At 38.1% G+C, this 24,612-nt stretch overlaps 1 protein-coding gene across 1 annotated transcript in view; it reads left to right on the top strand.

Moving 5' to 3' along the window:
• The window catches only part of LOC110319078 (fatty acid desaturase 2-like protein FADS2P1), a 39,169-nt gene that overhangs the window by 696 nt on the left and 13,861 nt on the right, over nt 1-24,612 (top strand). The window contains exons 2-4 of the mRNA XM_021194498.1: nt 10,702-10,812; nt 17,023-17,220; nt 18,948-19,049. Of these exons, the coding sequence (XP_021050157.1) occupies nt 10,702-10,812; nt 17,023-17,220; nt 18,948-19,049 (411 nt within the window). The remainder of the gene's footprint in view (nt 1-10,701; nt 10,813-17,022; nt 17,221-18,947; nt 19,050-24,612) is intronic.

Raw genomic sequence — 24,612 nt, 5'->3', positions numbered from 1 at the left:
TCCTGTCCTCCCTTCCCTCTCTCCCTCCATTCTTTCCCTTTCCCCAATGCTGCTGAGTGCCTGAGGTCTTAGCTTTCATCCCCCAAACACTGCCATACATGAAGTACATGTCTGGGCTCCACTATCACTGTCTCCTCCCAGACCAATTTCTCAGGCTTCCTATCCATCAAGAAACTGGAAGCAGATGGGGCTTCAAGGTCTAGCTGTCCAATATGGGATACATTCAAATGTCAATGGTGAAGATTGTGGCTTTGCACTGTGGATTTTGTCTTTGTTGTTTGTTCAGTTTTATTCATCCTCCTTAAAGTAGAAAAACTGCCCTATAAACAGCAAGTTATAAATAGGTAAGTAATACCTGGGGAAGGCCCATTGTTAATTCAAACAGGAATTTACTGAAAACAATTCATTTCATGCACATCAAATGTTTGTGAATAATAGTGAAAGCCAAGAACTTCTAGGACTTGGAGAGTTCACAGTTTTCTCCTGCACAGTGTAGCTCAAGCAGTTTGACAAGTGTGATGCAATTCTCACAGATGAGTTCAAAGGCACAACCTTAGTTACTCTTGCCAGGGGTGTTCATGTTATTCCCACATCACAGCGGAGGTACCTGGTGCTCAAAGAGGTAAGCCGTGTGCATAAAAGGATTGATCATGATAATGCTGGTCTTCAGGTGGCTTTGTTTTAACCATAAAGTTCTGTATATCTGGGTCCTTTAAAAAAATAAAACAAAATAAAACTTAGAGACAGAAAATAGCTCAGCAGGTAATGACATGTACCAACTAGTCCAACAATCTGAGCTCAACCTCCAGGAACTACCTGGTAGGAGATGAACCAACTCCTGCAAGTTGTCCTCTGGCATCCACATGTATTAGTGCACACACACACACACACACACACACACACACACACACACACTAAATACGTAAGTAATGCAAATAAAAAATACTTTAAACTTCACTAAGTGTTTCATAAGGAGGTCTGCCAGATTCTTTGGTGCATTCAAGAATCTTTTTTAATCTAGATGTGGTGATGCACACCTTTAGCCTCAGCACTCAAGAGGCAGAGACAGACATATCTCTGGGAGTTCAAGGTCAGTTGAGTCCAAACAGAGAGTCCTAGGTCAGCCAAAGCTCAATCTAGTTTTTCAATCCCTCTTTAAATATTCTGTGCATCATGCACTTCCTCTCATGCTGCAAATGTTCTTTTCTGTCACAGTACAGAAAAACAAAGAGCTAGAACCCATGTACAAACTCAAGTCAGAAAACTCGGTATGTGGCAAAATAGGAATTCAAGCTGGGGCTTGTTTTTTTTTTTTTTTTTTTTGCCTTTATTTCACACACTAGCAAAGAATTTCTCCAACTGGTTTCTTCTCACAGAACACCTGTATGCAGATAGTATGTTCTAGAAATAGTATTTTGGTAGATACCTGATGGATTTTAAAGTTTAAATTTGATGTCTTTCCCATAACTCATTTTATTCCCTGATTTTCTTTCACCCCTCTTCACTGTCTAGCCCTTGATTTTCAGTCAATCAGATGAATGTCTTTCCAGTCAGGCCTGATCATATCTACACTATTTATGTTCTGATACAGTTATCACACACATGCCCCCCCCCCCACACACACACACTGTCACTCTTTTCAGACACACCAGAAGAGGGCATCAGATTCCATTACAGATGGTTGTGAGCCACCATGTGCTTAATAGGAATTGAACTCAGGACCTCTGAAAGAGCAATCAGTGCTCTTAACTGCTGAGCCATCTCTCTAGTCCCTGATACAGTTTTTAAACAATGTTCAATCTTTATTTAGTAGCCAAGGAGGAGGTCTCATGAGTGTCAGAAAAGCACACTCAGAGCAAAGCAGAGCATTTATGAAAATAAAAGAACAATGAGCAAATCTCAAATGACAAAAAGGTAACAGCATAAAAACAAACAAACAAACAAACAAAAAAACCACACAATAGCCACAGCTGCCTGTCTAGTCCATCCCCTTCACCCTACAGCACACAGGAAATACACGGCTTTATTTGTTTGTCTGAAACTAGATCTCCAGTGTGCTAAGCTGGCCCTGAACTCTTGACCTCTAGAAGGAAAGGCCATCCAGAGACTGCCCCACCTGGGGGTCCATCCCATATACAGTTACCAAACCTAGACACTATGGTGGATGTCAACAAGTGCTTGCTGTCAGGAGCCTGATACAGCTGTCTCCTGAGAGGCTCTGCCAGAGCCTGGTAAATACTGAGGTGGATGCTCTCAGCCAACTATTGGCCTGAACACAGGATCCCCAATGGAGTAGCTAGAGAAAGGACCCAAGGAGCTGAAATGGTTTGCAGCCCTATAGGAGGAACAACAATATGAACGAACCAGTATCCCCAGAGCTTTCAGGGACTAAACCACCAACCAAAGAGTACACATGGAGGGACCCATGGCTATAGCCGCCGCATATGTAGTAGAGGATGAAGTGGGTGGGTAGGTGAGCAGGGGAAGTGGGGAGGGGATATCGGATTTTCAGAGGGGAAACCAGGAAAGGGGGTAACATTTGAAATATAAATAAAGAAAATATCTAACAAAAATACATCTATTGAAAGTTATGTGAGGAGCTGAAGAGATGGGCTCACTGATTAGGAGAACTGGCTGCTCTTCCAGAGGGCAGAAGTTAATTCCCAATACCCAGATGGTGGTTCACAACCATCTACAACTCTAGTCCCAGCAAATCTGATGCCCTCCAGTGCTTCCACAGGTATAGCACACATGTGGCACATACATGCAGGCAAAACACATACACATACTACTAAAATCTTAAAGGTTAAAAGAAGGAAAGTTATGTCCATGATTTACATTTTTTTAAAAAACTTTTCTTAAGTTATGTGTATCTGTATGTGTCAGTGTGCACGTGAATGCAGGTGCCCTAGAATGCCAGATTTGGGGACATTGAATACTAATGTAGTACCTTGTGTGGTGGTGCATGCCCTTGATCTGAATCTTTGTCTTTAGGCCAGGCAGGGCAACACAGTAAGACCATGTCTCAAAAATAAAATAAAATAAAATAAAATAAAATAAAATAAAATAAAATAAAATAAAATAATTGATTAAAAGAAAAACAGAATGCTGGGATTATAGGCATGCATCATCACACTTGGCCTGGGTCAGGATTTTCTATGTTAAATCACAGAATTGCCTCAAAGATGTGTTGGCCAGGACTTGAGCTTTCAATCACATTGAAAATTGCTGACTGTCTCACTCAGTTTGGAGTAGCCCAGGTGATATATTTGAAGTTTGCTAATGATTTTTAATACCCCAGATTTTAGGAAGTGGTCATTTCCAGCCTAGCCATGGAGCAGGAAATGTTTAATATCATAAAATCCACCAACCTTGATGAGACCACTTTATTAGTATTGAGACATATCAAGAAAGAAAATCCTATGTTTGGTCAACCACATATTTTAGAAAAATAAATGCAAAAGCATTCAAATAGAAAGTTCTCTGAAGGAAGGTGGCTCAAGAATGGTAGGAGAGAGACATGGGAAGTAAGGAAATTCTAATTCTCCCTGGCTACTCAGAAGATGGAGAGCACATATACTGGGGTTTGTTGTGTAAATTTAGGGAAACTATTGAAATTCTCAGAGTATCAATTCCATGATCTACAAAAGAATACTATTGTCTGTCTGCCTGAACTATGGTAAACGGAATGAATGCAAGCATAGTATGGTGTATAATTGAAGACATTAAGGTTCAGCAAATTACAGCATCCATATCCTCCAAGTGTGATTATTACTCTCAGAAAGTTTATTCTCAGCACAGAAATTCTGATTATAGCTTGTACTGTTTAATTGGGATCAGAACACCAAGCCCAAAGGCCCAAGGCCAAATGCTCACTTTATGGCTTAGGAGGTATTAGCACAATTTTTCCTGACTGACAACTGAAGACCACAGGATAATTTCTGCATGATAGATGCTAGACTCAGGACTGCACTTGCCCAGATAGGGTACCTTTCTCTTAGTTACACAGAAACTACTTTCTAGGCCTCCACAAAGGTGAGTAGGGTACGTAAGACATGGATGAAGTGCCACAGGGTCAACTGAGTAACTGACTCAGAGGTCAGTCACTTGCTTTTTTAAAGCTTTGTTAGGAATCTGGCCTAATGTTTAAAACTATATGTTTCAGAATGGAGTAGACTCAGTGGAGATCTGGGATCCACACTTATTAGGGAGGTCCTGAGGAGACTATTTAAGCTCTTGGAGTCTCCATTTCTTATTTACTAAAGGAGATAATAATACTTTAATCTTGGTTTTTATTATAAAAATCAATAGAGGTCAAAGATAATGCTCCTTATCGTGCTCAGTTGAAATTAAATATTCAACAGTGACAGTTTTGTAGTTTGTCATCCCTTCATTCTCCTGAGATAGATTTTAATGCTCTCCACGGTGATTTAATAAACCTATAAAACAAAATCCACACATAAGCTCCTGCTACTGCATGCATGTGTTATTTGGTTGTTTACAAGCTATATAATTGTGAACTAATGTAAGAGTGCCAATAAACAGAGCTTAGGTCCCAGGACTTTCCATGTATATGAATTTACTGAGGAAAATCCAGTAAGTAGTAAGTTCAAAATTATTGTAAAGATTATCATTTAGTTTCACAATGATAGATTATTTTTTCAGTCTCTAGAATGAACATCACTAAGCATTTTGATGATAAGACGCACATATAAATAAATATTTGTCTATACATTTTATACTAGACATTGGTATGTTCCAAGGAATTAAGTACAATTATAATTGTAGATATAATGGTAAAGTTTGAAATAATGTGAGCGAGTACAGGTCAATCTCTCAACATCAGACCTTAGAAGAAGCAATGACAGGGCTGAAGTCAGTAAAATGTTTGCCATTTTTGTGATGATTTGTATATTCTTAGACCAGGGAATGGCACCATTTGGAGGTGTGGCCTTGTTGGAATAGGTGTGACCTGGTTGGAATAGNTGTGTCACTGTGGGTGTGGGCTTAAGACCCTCACCCTAATTGCCTGGAAGTCAGTCTTCCACTAGCCGCCTTTGGATGAAGACGTAGAACTCTCAGCTCTGCCTATGTCATGTCTGCCTGGATGCTGCCATGCTCCCCCCTTGATGATAATGGACTGAACCTCTGAACCTGTAAGCCAGCCCCAATTAAAGGTTGTTTTTTTATAAGACTTGCCTTGGTCATGGTGTCTGTTCACAGCAGTAAAACCCTAAGACACCATTCAAGCATGAGGGCTTGAATTTGGATCCTAGGCACTTACTTAAAATGCTGGGCACTGCAGCATGTATGTGGTCCCAGTGCTGGAGACCTTTAAATTAAATGATAATCTTCACTATCAGCGTAGACACAGGTAGATTCCTGAATGTTGCCTCTGGCCAGCTAGCATAGAAGAACTAATGAGCTCCAAGGAAGGGAGAGGCTCTATTCAGGGATTAAACACTATCTCTAAGAATAAGGGAGAGAGTGACTGAAGAAGATGCCTGACTACAACCTCACTCTCCATATACATGTGCACACACACTCACATGAGCACACACACACACACACACACACAAATACAACACATTCAGTCAAGTCTTTTCTTATATTGAATGTGGAAAAGACAAGGAAGAGATGGCCAGTGCAAAGATAGAATAAGTCTTCCTCAACTCTTTGGAGGACGCTTAGGAGTACAACTGCAAAAGAAAGAAACCATGTGGATTGGGATGAACTCGGCTGCCAGAGGCAAGACTGGGGCAAAGAGAAGAAAGTGCGAGAAAACAAGGTGAACATATGTGGCTATGTCATGACTTTGTATCCAAGCATCATGGTCATCCACTTCCTCTGCTTAGCATAATACTGGCCAAAGTGCACACTTGATTGATGGCTGAGCAAAACAGACAAAAGACATTTCAGGTTCTAGGAGATGAAAATAGACCATGGCAGCTAAGGGAGAGGGGTACAGGAGACCTCACCCTTCCTGAGTATCCATAGGAAATTAACAGTCCTAGGGATAGAGAGGAATCTTTTCTTCAGCAGTGTAGCCATGGTTAAGGAATCCATGCTCCTATAAATAATCTCTCACTCGGGATTATATTCATTAGGTCATCAAATGAAAGAGAAGAGGGAGAGGGAAGAAAAAGAGAGACAGACATACAGACAGGAGGGAAGAGGAGGGGAATCTTCTGGATTGGGAGGAGAACAAGGGATAACTGTAATTAAAATTATATAGTCATAACATATATAGAAATTGTATGTATATGACAATGCCATAATGAAACTGATTGTCATGTGTAATTACCATCTGCTAGTAAAAAAAAGTTAATTACAAAAACATAAAGAAGAGAAAATGGACCATTAAAAGATAATTGTTGCCACTCTGAGAGGTCAGCCTGGCACTTACGTAAGGAACTAAAAAAAGATAGTCAGAAGGAAGGGAACCAAGGTGGAGTCCCAGGAACATGTTGAAAGTCCAAATGGAGGATGAACAAAGCTGGAAAGAGAAGATGAGTGGGAGTAACACTGTGGAGACATGGTTTAATGTTTGATGGGTAGCCAGATAAGCAAGGGGGATGCAAGTCTTAATTGATGTGGGCACCTCAGTAAGCCACCCAGGTGCCCATTATTAGAACATCAGAAGAAAAGTGTGTAAGGTAGGAGAATGAAAGGATGGAGGGAGAGGAAGGAGGTGAGAGAAAGAGGGATGGAAATAGAGAGAAAAGGCAGGAGTTCACCTGAAAGCAGCAAATGAAGGCCTTCCAGTGAGGATAGGGCCTCTGGTGGAGATACAGCCACCTGACAGCTCGTGTGGACACCCTCCCACGCTGCTGCTTTCTCCCAAGGCAAGGACAAAGATGCTTCTCCCCATAACTCAGTCTACTTACAACTCACCCTACATTTGGATCTTGGGATTCTTGTGCTAGCCACAACCTAGAAGCATACAAGTTCTGAAAAAGAACCATAAAAGGGGGAATTACTCAAGGGAATGTAAAAACAAATGGCCTTATATATTCCAGGCTACCTGGAATTCACTGTATATCCAACGATAACCTCTTGCCTCCACTTCCCAGTACTGACTTATAAATTTGTGAGCTCCTGTGTGGGAAAAGCCACATCCCACGCGTCTTCTTTTATGATATTGATCCTACTGGTGCCTCATGAGTTTGTGTTTGTCTGTTAATCAACATCTTTTGGAACAGTTCAATCCTTATCAGACTAACTGCTAGGTTCCAGATTTGATAACTAGCACTAAACAATATTCCAAAGTAAAATAATATTCAATATGATATATTATGATTTTGGAAATAGTTGGTTTCAAGAGGCACTGCAATATTATGCAATTGATGGTGACCTTAAAGAGCAGAGATGATTGAAGAGGGAGTCAAAAAGAGTATAGGGAAAAATGGGAGCAGGATATTATTCATGCTTCACTCATTCCGACTCCTCACGCAGAACTGCTCTGCCCACCTACTTTTCATATTTCCCTTACTCATCAGGGGTGTATTCACTACACATTGTATTCTAGGCACAGTAGTAGATGTTAGGTCTACATTAATTGATAACTAGTACACAGTGTTAGTTTCAGAAGCTCACTAAAGAAGAAACAAGGTTCAGTACAATATAAAAAGGCTTTATAGTCTATGAGATGGCTCAATAGGTAAAGACAATTTGCTGCCAGCCATGAGGGCCTGAATTTGAGCCTTGTGATGAATGAACCCCATGGTGCAAGGAGAGAACTGGTTCCTACAGGATGTCCTCTAACATCTATGCATGTGTCCCAATACTCAATAAATAAACAAATAAATATGTATGTGATGAGCTTGCAGGGGGTATTCACGAACAACTTTTCTGCATGTGCAGAGGGTGGAAAATATCTAATATTGGTATCAAATTCTAAGAAAAACCTTTGTGTAGAGAAAAATGGAAGGAGGAACTGAAGGGAAGAGTATAAAATCTGGAACCATTCAGTTCATAAAGGTGGGAAATTTTACTCAATACAAGGTTTCAGTAGAGAATTCCAGGAAGGATTAGCCTAAGGAGGCAAATTGAAGTCAACGGCAAAGTGTTTCATGAGACTACCTACAGTAGGGAACCCATCACCATTTGTCCAGAAGTTACAGACTGATTTTAATATTATCTCAAGATTATCTAGCAGCATGTGTCCCAGGAAAAGGATTATAGATATTGACGGCTGGGGTAGAACTTTAGGGTGTCATTGCTCTATTTAGTCTCAAGGTCAAACATTAGCTCTGCTGTTCTCCATGTGGTATGTAGGAAAAAGACTTCCATCTCATATTCCTAAAAACGTGATGTCTCTCTGTACAATAGAAGCAATAACTCTTCACAGGAATAAGCTGGTAGCTATGAGCCAGTATGCTCCTTGTACATAGAGTGAATTCTGTAAATACTGGCATTCCCAGACTTCTTCCTTCTCTTTACTCCACACCCTTCAGCAAGAGCATGCTTGCCCAAGAATGTGAGTAACAGAACCTGTTTTTACTAGCTTCCAAGCAGGGATTTCACAATTTATTATATAGATTCCATTAGAAAAGCATTGAGTACTTTAAGATTAAATGAACTCCTTTGTTCTACTTCCTCAATATTATGATGCAAAGAGCTCCACAAATCGTCATGCTTACTGTTCTGCAAAACTCTGTGGCTCCTCAGTGTCAGTCCCCAGAGCCTAGACTTCAGATCATTCCTCAGGCTCAAAAGTGACAAGGAACCCAGAAGAGTAGGTTATCAACACAATTTGAAATCCCGCTAGATCACTTTATTGTAATGTCTACTACATATAATGTCAGACATGTAATATCTGAAACTTATTATGTTCATCTTTACACTGACACTTGATCCACCCGTATGCTATCCCATTCTAATCTGCTGAGAAACAACAGGTAGATGATTTAATCAGTATAGATTATCATGAAATACATAAATCACTCCCTTAACCAATGAATAATTATTTGCCTGGTTAGGAGAGCTAAGCTTTAGTATCACAGAATGTAAAAACTGTAAAACATCTTTGAAAAAAATGTAGCCAAATGTTGTTCAAAGGAATCATGAGAAGTTTGTAGAGTAGAATGAACATAAAGCCTAGGAGGACTCTAGCATTCTATCTATGGACCTTTTGGTGAAGTCAATCTACAAACTTGATATTATTGCATACTTCTAATCACCATATTCATCATATATGCACCTTCTCACATGAAGGCTTATGAAAACTTCCATGGCACTGAAGACCCAGGGTTCAGTATATTCATTTGTATAATCAGAGCCTACTGATGTTTAGAATATATAAATAAAAGCCTGAATTGCCACATTGAGGAGAAGGTTTAAGTTCTTATCACTGAACAGACATAAAAAGATGGTTAACAAATACTGTATAATGAAGCCTGAGAAAATGGTTCAGTGGTTACAAGTACCTGTTATTTTTATAGAACCCAGTTCATAGCACCCATGACCAGCAGTTTACAACAGCCTGTCACTCCAGCTCCAGGAGATCTCATGCTCTGTTCACCATTGCAGGCTCTCACACTCATATGCACATACACATACAAATCCATAAACACAATTAGTGATAAAAATAAATCTCCTTTTAAAAGTACTGTATAGTTAGTATACACCAATCAGCATCCTAATTTATTCATCCAAACTTTATACTGACTTCTGAATTGAGTGGCAACTGCCACTTCGATTTACAGAAGAAAATATAGGATGCATATAAGGCAAGAACACAAATGGCTCACAGTTGCACAGCAGTAAGCAGCTAAACCAGATCTGAAGTATAGGAATGGCTCCAGAGTGCTCTTTTTACAACCAGTACTGTGCGAAGCCACTGCTCCACATTTGTACCCGATCCTTGAGTATATATTCAAGGCAAAACTTTTGTTATATTTATTCAGTTTTAATCACTCCAACCTCAATGTCATAACAGCAGGAAGCTAATAATCCCCATCTTGTAAAATCCAACCCCCAAAAAGAACTATAAAAACACTTGGGAGGAAAGAGCCATTTACTTGCAAACATACACAGCATATAAGAACTCCACCATCCTGCAATGATGTGGAATTACTACTTAGAAACATCATTTTTATGGAGTGATGAGAGTCCTTCAATGATGAATATAGCTGAGAGTATACTGCTTTAGGCAGCCCATGGCTCAAGGACTGTACTCCTCCAATCATTCATATCTTTATTTCAAGATGTTGCTATCAAATTCAATCTACTGTTCTCTGGAATAACTAATTGAAGAGGCCTCATTCTTCTGAGACTTAGTCAAGAGCCTAAAGGGAACCCTCAATAGAAAATGTAATTTGCGCCGAGTCTTGTTTACTGCATGCCTTAGATAGTTTAAGAAACTTTCACATGAAACTTGACATGGACTTTGAAAAGACTCACCATAGCTAATTAACTCAAGGAACTCTTCCTTTCGATGCTTAATAAAAAGAAACAATGATGTAATCAATATTCTAGGAATTTCCTGTCCCTAGACACTGTCTGCCCTAGACCCTTGTAGAAGCAACTCAAGGATAAAGTTGATGGGTCACCTTAAAACATCAGCATGGTATTATAAGCAAATTCTCTGAGGGAGGGTCTGTGCTGTTACTAGTTTAGGCCCAAGATGGGCAAGGAAGGAGCATGGTTGAGAATAAACACATCTTTTCCACGCTTCTAACAAGTATCTATTCTTTACAGGATGCTGTCAGGGCCATGCATCTGGATCTGAGCATTGTGAAGCTGTATCTCAAGCCACTACTCATTGGAGAACTTTCTCCAGAAGAACCGAGCCAGGAGAAAAACAAAAATGTAAGTACAGCTTCAGGATCTAACTACATAGGATTGGGGATAAGGCTGTTCCCCAAGAACACTGTTTTCTATGAGAATGAATACTAGTATTGTAGATCCTTATTGTCTTCAAGGTGTCCACCCTAAGACTGTTCCCCCAATTAGAGGCCTAAAATACTGGATAAGATGAGCAGTAGGAGAGTAGTTATGACTATCCAGAATGGCTGCTAACTAACTGGACAGAATGTAGAATATCCACGATGTATACAACGGATGAAGGGGCAATTCAGGTTAAAGAAAGGGTGGAGCAGAGTGGCAGGATATTCCATCATTGTGCTCAGAACAATGTGAAAATTATAAATTCTGGAATTTTCTTCTATTTTAGTTAAGGATAACTCAAAGTAAGTGAAACCACATGAAGTGCAGGGGACGCTATTCTTTTTTTTTTTTTTTCTTTTTCTCCATTTACTGAGGATTGATTCTTTCACAAAGAATTGTTGTAGTTCCCATCCCTCCCCTCTCTCATCATGATCCCTATCTGTCTCTGGAAGGATTCTCAGAGATTATAATAAAATATAAGAAAATATGACAAGACAATGAAAATCATCACAGGAAATTGGATAAGACAAACTAACAAAAGGAAAAGAGCCCAAGAAAGGGCACCTAGATCAGAGATACACTCATTCCCACACTCAGAAGTCACATAAAAATATTAAATTAGAAACCATAACGTATATGCAGAAAACCTGGTGCAGACCTGGTGCAGACCCCTCTTCAGTCTCTGTAAGTTCATATGAGCTCATACAGGGCCTTGTTTTCTTGATAGCTTCCATCTCCTCTGGCTCTCGAACACTTTCTGACTTCTCTTCCTCAAGCTTCCTTGAGTTCTGAGGGGAGTCATTTGGTGTAAACATTTTATTTAGGGCTAAGTGTTCCAAGGCCTTTCTCATTCTCTGTGGTAATATCCAGCTATAGGTCTCTATATTTGTTCCCATCTCAAGGAGGAAGATTCTGGTGATGAATGAGCAAGGCACTAATCTGAGTATAGCAGAATATTAGGAGTCATTTTATCACTAATTTTTAATACTTCTGTTTTTTTTTTAAGATCAGTATTATTTGGTTTTACTCTAGGTCTCTGGGCTATATTGCCTATGGTTCCTGGTCACTGAAACAGTACTGAATATGGGCTCCTTCTTGTGGTGGGGGCCTTACATCAAATCAGACATTGCTTGGTTACTCACAACGTTTGTGCCACCACTGCTCTAGCATATTTTGCAGGCAGGACAGTATTACAGATCAAAAGTTTTTGACCAGCTTGATGTTTACATTTGGTAGTGTTCAGAGAAACTTCCTATACCAAAGATGGTAGTATGTAGAGATGAAGGTCAGCCTTTCCATGATCAACAAGTGACAGAGGCGTTGTCTTCAGCAATGAGACCTTGCTGTCAGTTTGTAGAGAGCAACCTATGGTCTTGGCAAGAGCCTAGGTTATTTTGGGACTCCATTGGACCCCTTTACCCAGTAACGCAATTCTGGTATTAGAAACTTGAATTTATGACAAGAGATGGTCAGTTGGGACTCTTTTGTCCCATTATTTGACAACTTCATATATTGATATCCATACTACCCCTAAGATGTCCCTTAATTTTAGCTGTATCTTCCTATTTTCCCTCCCACAACCACCTTTCCTCTCCTCTCTTGATCTCTCTGTTCCTGCTCCATGCCCTTCAATCCATAATTATCTATTCTATTTCCCTTTCCTGATAATATCTATATCTTCTTTCTAAACTTTTACTCTATGCCTACCTTCTTTGGTTCTATAGATTACAGCTTGGTTATCACTGACTAATATAAGTAAATACTTAGCATATTTATTTTTCTAGGTTTGAGTTACCTCTCTCAGGATAATTTTTTTCTAGTTCCATCCTTTTGTCTCCAAATTTCATGATGTTATTTTTTTATTGGCAGTAATGTTACATTGTGTAAATGTATCACACTTTCTTCATCTACTCTTCTGTTGAAGGGCATCTAAAATGTTTCCAGCTTCTAGTTATTATGAATAGTACAGAAATGAACAAGTGTCTCTATGAAAGAATGAAGCATCCTTTGGGCATATAACCAAAAATGGTATACATGGATTGTAAGGCAGATCAACTCCCGTCTTCCTGAGGAAATGCCACACTGATTTCCCTACTGGCTGTACAAGTTTACACTCTAACCAGTAATGGAGGAGTGTTCCCCTTATTCCATATCTTTGCCAGCATGGGCTGTAACTTGTTTATTAATCTTTAAATAAGCAGATTCTGCACGTTTCAAAACTCATATTTTTCTTGGGAAGATATTTTCTTTACTTTATATAATTCCATATGCATTTAATGAAATATAATATTTTATTCTCAGAATGAAGCAATGGAATTTATAGCATTTCATTTAATACAACCTCTATGTTTCCAAGCATTTAACATGCCAGACAACATAGACATGGCTTTATTTCTGTGACTGCTTTTAATTACATATTTGAAGCCTTGCTAAGATAAGTTCTATGGGAACAAAGACTGCTTCCTTTATTCTTGTGTCCTCCAATCTGCCTACCTAGGATCAGACATGCAGGAAATACTCAGCAATTAGCTGTTGGAAGAAAGATGCAAATAAATCTTAACCACTGCCCTTTTATGTTTAAGGAAATTATCATTCATGAAGAATAAACTACTTTCTATACACAGCTACTTTATCAAAGAAATGGGGCTTGAAATCACTTCTCTCTAGCCTCAATTTCTTAACTGTTCCCCAAGATAGGTATTATCCTTTTTTTAATAGTTTGGCTGTTCTATACACAGTCTTCTAGTGTTTTTACATGACTAAAACTTTGCTGGGATGTATTTGCATAAAATCTAAAGGGGTTTTCTTTAATAACAAGTGGTTCACTTCTTTGAAATTTGTGTTTGTAGAAACTTAAATCTGTCTGATATTCAATAAGAAGTTATTTCTACAAAGTACTGACTCATATAGTGCTATGAAGTAGATAAAGAGCTTTATTCACTCTTTAAGAACTGAGGAGTTGACTCAGAAAATGAGACTACTTTAAGGAAATAAAGTTGTTGCATACCTGGGAGTAATACTTGGTTTAACTTTACACACATGCATCCTACACAGCTGTGTGCCTGGTGGCACCATGTTGTCTTGAAGACTGGACTTCAAGAGTAGACAGCATGAGTGTTACCCTAACCCTCCTCATCTCAAACCCGTTTAATAGAGTTCTCAAACTTTTGTTGTATCCCAGTATCTTTTCATGTGAAATAGTGACACCATCACCACATCTTTGAATTATTGGAACTGTAATAGAAAAAAACACACATTTTTTTGAAATACTGTTTAAAATACAGTAAATGCTCTAAAGTAAAGTTATTAGCATTATTATGAACATAGTGGTGGTGGAACCAAATCTTACCACCTCCACACGTGTCCCCACCACTTTCAGCTGGTGACCCTAGGTTTAAAAGTAATAGTAATGGCAAAGAGTTTCCAAAAGACAAAGCAAATTCAAATGACTTCTGAGAGCTGAAAGATTATCATTATCTAAACTACTGTTCTTCTATGAGAGTTAAAGTTGACTGTGAGTTGATATCTGTATAACGACTGGGGCTACTGCTAGAGAAGGCTGGTAAAACTGGGTGACAGGAGGTATGGGCTTAAGTTCAGCATCTGCCACTGGCTTGCTAATTATTTTGAGGCAGTTGCTCTTCTGAATTTCAGTGATCTTCTACTCTGTCTAATTGTAGTAAAAAAGGAAAAGGCTGGGAGAAATCCTAGAGACAATTTAATATCACAGGCTAATCAAAACTGTCAATAGCCACCAGAATTCCAAGTTTGATGGGAGTTGGATATGGGCTTATGAGCATTTGGGGCTGATAGTGGGTCCTTTAAAAGTTCCATCAATCACAGGTATACCCTCACACATAAAATAATGTGATAGGCATTAGTAATTAAGAAATATATTTAAACAAATATGCTACTTCTGTAATTTCACATTTAGGAAATATATTTAATCACAGGTACACCCCCACACATAAAATAATGTGATAGCCATTAGTAATTAGGAAATATATTTGAAGAAATAAGCTACCTCTGTAATTTCACAGCTTGGTATTATGTAACCCAGAACCTAGGTTCTGTGATACTTCTTATTCATCTACCCATCTCCCCCAAGAAGAGGCTTTTCATACCTAGATGAAAAACACTCACCAGTGAAGTGGATACATACTGTATGTTGCTGAAAACAGCACACAGTAGCTTTCTTTTACCCAAGATTCACTTTCTATTATTTCAATAATCTATCATGAATCAAAATCCAAAACATTCCCTAAAATTTCGAGAAAATACAAATGCACATGTCTTCAATTATTCGGAGCAGTATGTAAAGAATCATCTCTTTATTTGGTTTATTCAAACTGTGGGATCACCTACCCATTTACCTTTGCTGTCCTCTTGATTATGGGATGGGGCTATCTTTTATCTCAGATATATATTGATAATTTCTGAGTATTTTCTCTGTAGATAGAAGAGTCAATCAACTGTGTAGTCATTCACATATTTCAGAATCCTTCAAAAACTCCTTCCATCTTCTTCTAACTTCCTTCTTTCCCACATTTCATATCTTCCTCTTTCTCAGTATATAAGAGAGAAAGGCTTTTGAGTATGAAGCTTCTTGACATGACAGCACATTCTGTATGAATGAATATATTGATCTCTAAATTTTAGTAGGAGATAACTATGCAGGCCTGAACACTGGAGCACAAAAGAAAACTAAAGCCAACCTTGAACCACCCTAAGAAGAATTAGGAGTAAGCTATTGCTTGCAAAATTCCACCTCTTAAACCCTATACTTATTAGAAGTATAAATCTATTGATTGGAAAGTTGTACATGAGAAAAAAGACATATATGATTCAAATGAAATATTAGGCATACATCCTTTCTTTTAATTTTAACTCTTTGCTTCAAAGTGAATTTCATTGAATTTTCCATAAATAAGTATAAATGTTAACAGGTTTATTTATATTCCTCTTAGCTATCCAATAATAAATCTATGGTTTTAGGCACCAGTTACTCATATATAAGTAGATAATATGGTTGTTGAAATGTCTTTGATGGCCTTCAAGATGGGTCAGCAGGTAAGGGAGTTTGCTGAGCAAGCATAACATCATGAGTTTGAGCCTCAGAGCCAGCATAAATGTGCAAGAAAATAAAACAGTTCTGCAATGGCTGTCCTCTGCTCTCCACAAGCACAGGACAGATGTGCCAACCTCCATAGATACTGTAATAATAAATAAAAATTTTAAGTTACACATAGGAATTTTAAAATGAGACTTCTGGGATCTGGAATTCCCTTTACAGATCTCTCATTTCTATTTCCACATTCCACTTATACATCTCTAAAACCCTGCTACTTTTTTCCTGCCCCACTCACATTTTGAACTGTGATTTTCAGCTACTATCCTCATTAACCCAAGAGTGTTTCTGCTCAACCTCCAGAACAGTATGACAAGCTTGCAAACTAATGCTCATATCTTACTCATGCACAGATGTATAATATCCATGTGCTGAGACCATGCTAACCAGTGAACACACTGAGGCTGATAGTCTTGTTCTGGGGGGAATCCACTAAGAAGGTCTCTGAAAGTTTATCCCACAATCTAATCTACCCAGAATCTAAACAGAACACATTGTTCTGGCTTTACCTCAATCTGTACATGATTCACTTGTATGCAGTAAATCACTGATGACTGGAAAATCACTTGCACACTGTACTAGCAACTGTGGTAATACCTATTCTCATGAACAATGTGTTCTCCCAAATGTAAACAGAGTTCAACTCATCATCAATTGAAATAATAGTGATGGTTTCAAAAGCAACTATTGGAATTTCATATATCACAGCTGCCCCCACTTTGCCATCATCCCCCAGCTTAGGAAACAATTGCTTTTACCTGCCCTTCCTAGGAGCTGGGGAGAGATTTTCTCATTGCAACTCATCCTTTCCTGCCCATAAAACATGTCATCCCTACCTTTTCAATATTTCATTTAAGCTTCATGGTCATTGGTTTTAAATTTTAATCAAATACACTCATATTAAAAAGTAATTTATTAATAACTTAATAAGTGGCTACTTGCATTCATTTATCTTCCCAGTCCCCTGAATGAACTAATTCCAACCTTGAATATTCACTTCACAGCCACAGTTGGTGGAAGATTTCCGTGAATTGCGAAAGACATTAGAAGCCATGAACATGTTCAGTGCCAACCTGTGGTTCTTCTTTCTCCACCTTGCCCAGATCTTGATCTTGGAAGCCTCAGCATGGCTAATACTACGCCATTTTGGCAGTGGCTGGACTGTTACAATACTTATTTCCTTTCTCCTTACAGTGTCTCAGGTAAGCAGTTGGCCTACAAGAGTGGCCTTTGAGAGAAGCTTGAGGTTTTTGATCCTTTTGTTTTTTTACTTGAAAACTTCACATATGCATTCAACCTGTCTTGATCATATTCACTCGTCATTGTCCCCTCCTAGCCCACTCAGAATATCACTCATCTTCCTGCCAACTTCATGTCCTCCTTTTTAAATGGTAATTTTAACACATGACATCCAATTAGAGCTGCCCGTATGCACAGGGGTGTGGAATCAGTCATTGGAAGACTTGAAAACAGCCAGTGGCCACACCCACAAATTAAAATTATTCTCCCTTTCCCAGATGCCAAGTAGCCTCTCAGCTTGAGTGGTGCTGTAATTTTTAACTGGCTTGATCTTGTACTGGTTGTAACCACAGCTGCTGTGTGTTCATGCATGTGTGTGACCTGTATTTCATATCCAGAGGACAACAGTTCCTATCTCTCTTCTTCATCCTCCATTTTCCACATTCTTTCTGTCCTCTCTACTGTAATGTCCTCTGATCCTTCTTAGATGTGCTGGTGTATATCTTGACATATTACTCATGAGTTTTAATAGCTTTCCAAAGTGTTGAACTCCAGTTCTCTCATCTATTAGTTGAGAACAACAGTGAATATGGAATTATTTTGAAGAAAACTAAGCAAGTTAATCTATAAACAAGCTAGCACAGCATCTAGCATATGGTAATGGTTAAATAAATGGCAATTGATACTATTCCTCCTATTTTATCCTGACTTTAATAACTAAATTTCTATCCTCAGCCATATCACATCAATCTCTTTCTTTCACTAATCAGTCCACTAACATTTATAAATACATCAACCCATGAATTCTTCAAGGGGAAAAATACATCATTATATATATAAGAATAAAATAACACAGACACTTCAACATAAATAGCATCAGCAACTGGCACTTATCAGAGCGTTTAATAAATCTTTGTTAAGTTATATATGCATATCCAAATACATTCGCCCTCATATGAGCCCAGAATTTGTACAGATGTAAAGGGAAATTCCATGTTCCTTGTTCTGAATTAAGAAGTTCTCCAGGACTGAAAGAACCACTCATCTGAATATAGTGAATCATAAAAGGGGGTAAGCACCACCCACAAAGGAAGCATGTGCTCCTGAAACCAGAAGGAAAATTCATTCTCAGTGGAACGACTCGGGAAGAGTTTCTAAAGATGAAAGATCTATGTTTCCAGATCCCAGGATTGTTACATCAATATATTTCTTGAAAAGTCAAACTTCTTTACTCTTTAGGAAATAATTTTTGGAAACAAATATCCACTTGATACTTAGCATTAACTTGACAATTTACAGTAAATAAATTACATGACAGTCTTATGAGTTTGGCATTATACCCAGAGGGGAATCAGATAGATTGCTGAGGATCAAAATTGCTGTATAACTTGACCAGAATTGTCAGCTCTTAAGTATTGAAGATCCCAAACTTATTAGGTACTAATATCTATTCATGGGCTTTCTACTCCAACACAGAGGACGTCAAAGAGTGACAATGAAAGAGTTTGAGGCAGCAAGAACCACTTGCATATATAGATGGAGGTTATAGAGATAGTGATGTATGAAGGAGATTGAAACTAAACTTGAGTGAGATCAAAGGAGGTCTCCCAGTATTCTGTTAGGCTTGCAAACTAGTTGTGGGCTTGATAGTCCCTTTTTGTAACTTCTCTATCCTCCTTTTCTTTCTTAGGCTCAATGTTCCTTTTTACAACATGACATAGGACACCTTTCCATGTTTAAAAAGTCCAGGTGGAACCATCTGATGCACAAATTTGTAATGTGTCATCTCAAGGTAAAGGATGTGGGAAAGTGTGATGAGGATTGACTGTCACTCCCCAACATAGAGGTTGATTTGTCTTGCTTATGTACTCAAAGTAGCAAAACTTGCTATAACATTTATTTATAACATAAGTTATATATGTATAATATTTAATATAACATCGTAAAATACATAGCAAAATCAAATTGTTAAAGTTTAAGAGGAAAACGTTTAGTGTTTTTACTGTCATTGTTATTACTCTGATCAACTATTTGGCTCAATTCACCTTGCTCTAGGGAATGTATACAAATTCTTCATATCGAGCTATGCACTATAAAACCATGAACAGGAATCTTCTTAGAATGGATGTGAAAATTTTCCTTGGAGAAATCAGCAGACCTAATTAATCATGAAAGGTTAAGACTGAAAATGTCAGAAGACAAATAACAAATAAGATGAAAGAATAGTTGAAAAAGGTTAAGTGATTCCATTTAAAAGGAGAATTACAAAACCCAGACTTCTGCAAAAAGCAAGACTTGATAACAGAAACTGACATTATTTTCTGAAAAGGGTATGTGTTATCTTATGTAGCACCAAGTGAGTTCCTGGACACAGTTCTTCACTAAGCTTCTGTGCATGAATGAGTGAAGAGACAAAGGAACAAGGTGATAGAATGGCAGTATTAAGGTATTTGGGCCCTGACAGTGCTTGGTATGCCATCCCAAGACCAACATGTCTGTCTCTGACCTTTATCATCCTGTAACATTAGGAGATAAGCTACATCTCTGCTTTTCTTTAACTATGTACATTTTTCTTACCATGTACTCTGACTCAGAAGGTGAGAAAATGTCCTCCAGTCAAGACATCTCAAACAAATTCTCCCATTCAAGCTAGAACCTCCTAGGAAAAGCTAGAACCCACTCATATTGCTTTTTCTTTCATAACATACTGTCTCTTTATATTACTTCTCAAAGATAACTACTTGGTTTCCCAGACTAAAAATAGGCAACTAATTAGTGGAGTAAAGAAGTGCTGGAGCCAAAACACTGGAGAGCAAAGAGCAGCAGCCATGGGCAGCAAGTGCTAATGGATGGTGGGCAGGAACTTGATGGTAAAAGTTGCCAGTTGCCAAGTGCAGCGCTCTCTCCCTAGAGGTGCTTGTAAGACTTCTGTAAGACTCGTGAGATGAATATTACCTTATACCTGTTTTTCAGATAAAATGAGTCTTCAAAGGGGTTGACTATTTAAGCAATGTCTAGAAAAATGATTAATTAGAGAAACTAATACCACAGTATTGAATAGTGTAGGCCAGAGTGGGGTTCTCAATTTGAATTATCGTTTGAAGGACATTGAGAATCTTGGTAAAAGTAGGCATGCCTAGACCATTAAAGATGATTTAATTTATTTTATTTCCAGTTGGGCTTGGGTGTCAGTAAGGGTGAAGCTCTCTGGAAGCTTCTCAGATGATTCTAACCTAGAGCCAGTACTGACCTAGAGCCAGTACTGACCTAGAGCCAGTACTGACCTAGAGCCAGTACTGACGGAGAACTACTGTTCCAACCACAAACCTTGCACTGAAACTCAGCCTCCTGTGAACTGGGTCACTTTGAACAAGTTATTTAATGTGTTTGAACTTAATTTCTTCACTGAAAAGAAAATGAAAATGGATAGATAAAAGCTTCAACCTGTTGGATTTTTATCGGTTATGATACTTGTGTGTCATGTGTAATACAATGCCCAGAAACAGTCATGTCAGCTGCTGCTAATATTAGGAACAATATTTTCACAACCAAAATAAGGATCCAGACTAAATAAGAAAAATGTTTGATCATGATAGTAATAATAGCTAGACTGTAAGTCAGACTACGGTTAGTTTACAGAAGCCATGTGCTCTTAGCCACTATCATTCACCATATGGAGCCATAACTAGACTAAGCAATGGAGTTCAACTTTGAGCTCCTATTAGAAACCTGTCTGTCCATCAAAACAAACAAGTAATTGTCACATTGTATGAAACGATTTATTTAATCAGATAATTTCTAGATATATTTTCTTCCTTACTTGTAGCCACCATTGCTAAGGAGATGAGTTTTCTGAATTCACTTGGAAATATCACAAAATAAAAATCAAGGCATTTTTCCCTATCACTATGAGTTTCGGGTAGTGAAGTGTACGTGTTTCCTCCCCTGTGCTCAGGAGACAGAATAATTAAGTCGTTTGTCCTCAAGGTAATTGGCACCAATTACCAAGGTTTGGTCCCAATTAATTCCAGTGAGTCCCACCCTTGCTTGTTGCTTTTAAAGTCAATGTTTTTCCACTAACCCAATTTTACACATAAGTCTTTCTATACTACGTCTCTAAAAGATATTTTTATGCTTTGAAATGTATCTTTGGTGACTCCTGACTTGAATGAGAAAATGTGAAATAGTTCTAAAAGCAGAGCCAGAACGCTTTGCCCTTTTGCTAGCAAAGCCAGTGAGTGATTCATGAACAAGGTGAATGTAGGCTTCAACATGTACAGAAGAGAAAATTACTTGTGGGGTGGCAAAGTCGGCAGAAAGGAGATGTCAAAGAAAATTATAAGCGGCAGCATTCCCTGCTCTTACAATCATTACAATTCTAAATTTCAAAACTAGGCTTAACCTCAGTTTCCCTTACAACTAAGAAAATCATGGGTAGCACTGGAGTTATTATTCAGTGTGTGTGTGTGTGTGTGTGTGAGTGTGTGTGTGTGTGTCTGTGTGCACGTGCATGTGTGCATGTATGTATGTATACATATGTGTGCCTATGTGTATACACATATGTATGTGTACACATACGTGTTCTAGCATACACAGTTTACATACATTCAAATACCCTGTCTAAAAATGAACCGTGAAATCTCTACATATATTTTGAATTCTCATGTATTACAGATTGAGTATTCTTAATTTAAAGATCCAAATACCAAATATGAGGTATTTCAAAATCTAAATATTTTTAACACCAAGATAATGCCAGGAATAGAAAATTTCATACCATGAAACTTCCTTTCATTTCTCTCAAAATTATTTTAAATGCTGAATAAATTTATCCCCAGGATCAGGTGTATATGAGACAAATGGATTTTATGTTTATATTTAACTCTCACGTTCATATCTCATTTTATATGTACAAATATTCCAATTTATATGTACAAATATTCCAAAGAGGGTTTTAAAATGAATTAAAGATACTACTGGCCCTAACATTTGAGATGGACATGTAACTTTTTTCAAGATCTTCCTATATGAACATTTCCAAATAGTAGGAATACAGTATGACGACAGAGATAATGGAGCAGGAAAATTGGGATTACAACCTGGCCTGACTATAGCCCATGACTATATCCTAAAATATCTGGTGGGAGGGAAGAGGAGATGTCAGGCAGTTACTTCCTGTAATCTTGCAGAACTACATCCATTTCCTGGTTGAGGAAATTTCCAAATTCATACACCTAGTAGATGGCCAAGCAAGAATTTAAGTTCTAATTGACTTCAGTCCAAAGACTTGATTTTTTTCCTGCACTGAACCAAGGGCATAACTTAGGAGTAAGGACTGGCCTAAGGAGGGCCTATGTAGAACTGTCCCAGTATAGCCACATACGATAGTAAAATCTCTCCCCTGCTCATGAAAAACTCTCCTTCATCTCCAGTAAGAGTGTTTTCTAGACACAGGGGTTCAGGTAGAACTGGTTGTTTAGATCACACCCATCATTATGTTAGCCACCATTCTAACCTCTAGGGCTTTGTGGTATTAAGATCTGTTCCCTGATTTACTATGCATTAAAACCTGTCTCCCATGTTACCAGTTACCACAGGTAGTCATTGCCTAAAAGTGTACAGTCAGCTGATAAAAGAGGCCAAAATATCAGCTGTGGGAAGAGATAATTTTAAGAGAGAATCATTTCTTATCATGTTGAGTTTGGCTGTCGACTGTTCCCATCAGATTGTATACAGCTAGCGTGGGAACCTTCTCACATCATGTCTTAGCATCACAGGTACCTACCTAGATCAGAATCTGATATGCTTCACAATAAATAGAAGTGAGTGAATAAGAGAGTGGATGTGAAACCTGAAAAGTATAACTTGACAGGAATAGGAAAGACTGTAATGGGACACAAGTCTGACATAAGCTATCCTAGAAGGAGATATCTGGAAAGTGACTGCTGAGGCAGTCAGGAAACAGATACAAACTGGAGCTAGAACTTCCACTGTAAAAGTGTTAGGGAGTGTTGGAGAGAAATGGAATACCACATCCTACTCTTAATGTTTGTGAGAGGTAGATAATCATTATGTCTCATATTAGAGCTTCCAGAAAGATTATGGGAAAGTGGGGCTAATGCTTACAAGTTTTTCAAATCATTCTCATCCTTATCATGTCCAGCAGAAATAATATATAAGCTACATTAAGATGACATCACAAGACCACGGAGCCTGCTGCTCGATAGTGTCCTTTAGGCAGAACAAGAAAAATGAAATCGCAGACTCTCAACAATAAGGTTACCTAAACAATACCAGCATACAGATAACACCAGTGGATAGGACAATATGGGCATGGGAAATTCTACAAGGCTCTACCCCTAGATAAAGAGCTATATGTGATCAAGGGCTATTGAGAGAGAAGGAATCAGTTTCCTCCAGGGGCAAGCTCCCTCATAGATAATTCAGACCAAGTAATCAGCACTCAACACATGTACATATGAATAACCCTAAATGGACTCTGTAGGCTATATAAGTATGCATATGAGTATTAAGGGTACAAGTATCACATATATACATGTTATATATGTAACAATAATAATTTTCATGAATTTGGGAGAGTAGGGAACACAAGAGTAGTTGGGGGGTTAGTATGGTGTAGATAGATACAATGTTGAGGTATGAAATTTCCAAAACAAACAAAATTTAAATGACATCATTCACCTTAAACTTTATCTAGTCATACTTTAACTGCCTACTTATAGCTATAATATGATAATCAAAATATTATGACTCAAATCTGTCACTAACATAAAAATTAGTGAAATATTTTGTCTTTATTTTTTACATTGATTCTTCAAAGTGAATCTTGAGACTTAATTTGTCTAACCATAGCTCTTAGTAGCTCTTATATTGAACAGAGCTGATGTACAATATATATATACATTAATTATTAAGAGATGGTAAATATGCAATAAAATATTACTACTATTTATTTTTCTATGATCAATTAACACAAATGAGAAGAAATTGGGTTTCTCAAAGAGCCAATATTTTAGTGCCAGCATATTATATCTCCTTGAGTTATCCATTGAACTAAATGTCACCATGCTCAGTTGGAACTGAGCTTCAACAAGGATGAGTGGATTGCAAAACCTACCCATCAGCATTTAAAAGCCAATATAGGTACAGAGACAAAATTTAGAGCTAAGATGAAAGGATGGACTATCCAGAGACTACTCCATCTGGGAATCCATCCCACCATCAGCCACCAAGCCCAGATACTAATGCACATGCCAACAAGATTCTGCTGAAGGGACCCTGATATAGCGGCCTCTTGTGAGGCTATGCCAGTGCCTGGCAAACACAGAAGTGGA

The sequence above is a fragment of the Mus pahari genome, chromosome 3, assembly GCF_900095145.1.
Source record: "Mus pahari chromosome 3, PAHARI_EIJ_v1.1, whole genome shotgun sequence".
NCBI lineage: Eukaryota > Metazoa > Chordata > Mammalia > Rodentia > Muridae > Mus > Mus pahari.
Note: the sequence above shows the minus strand (reverse complement) of the source record. Positions and strands in the feature narration are given on the sequence as shown.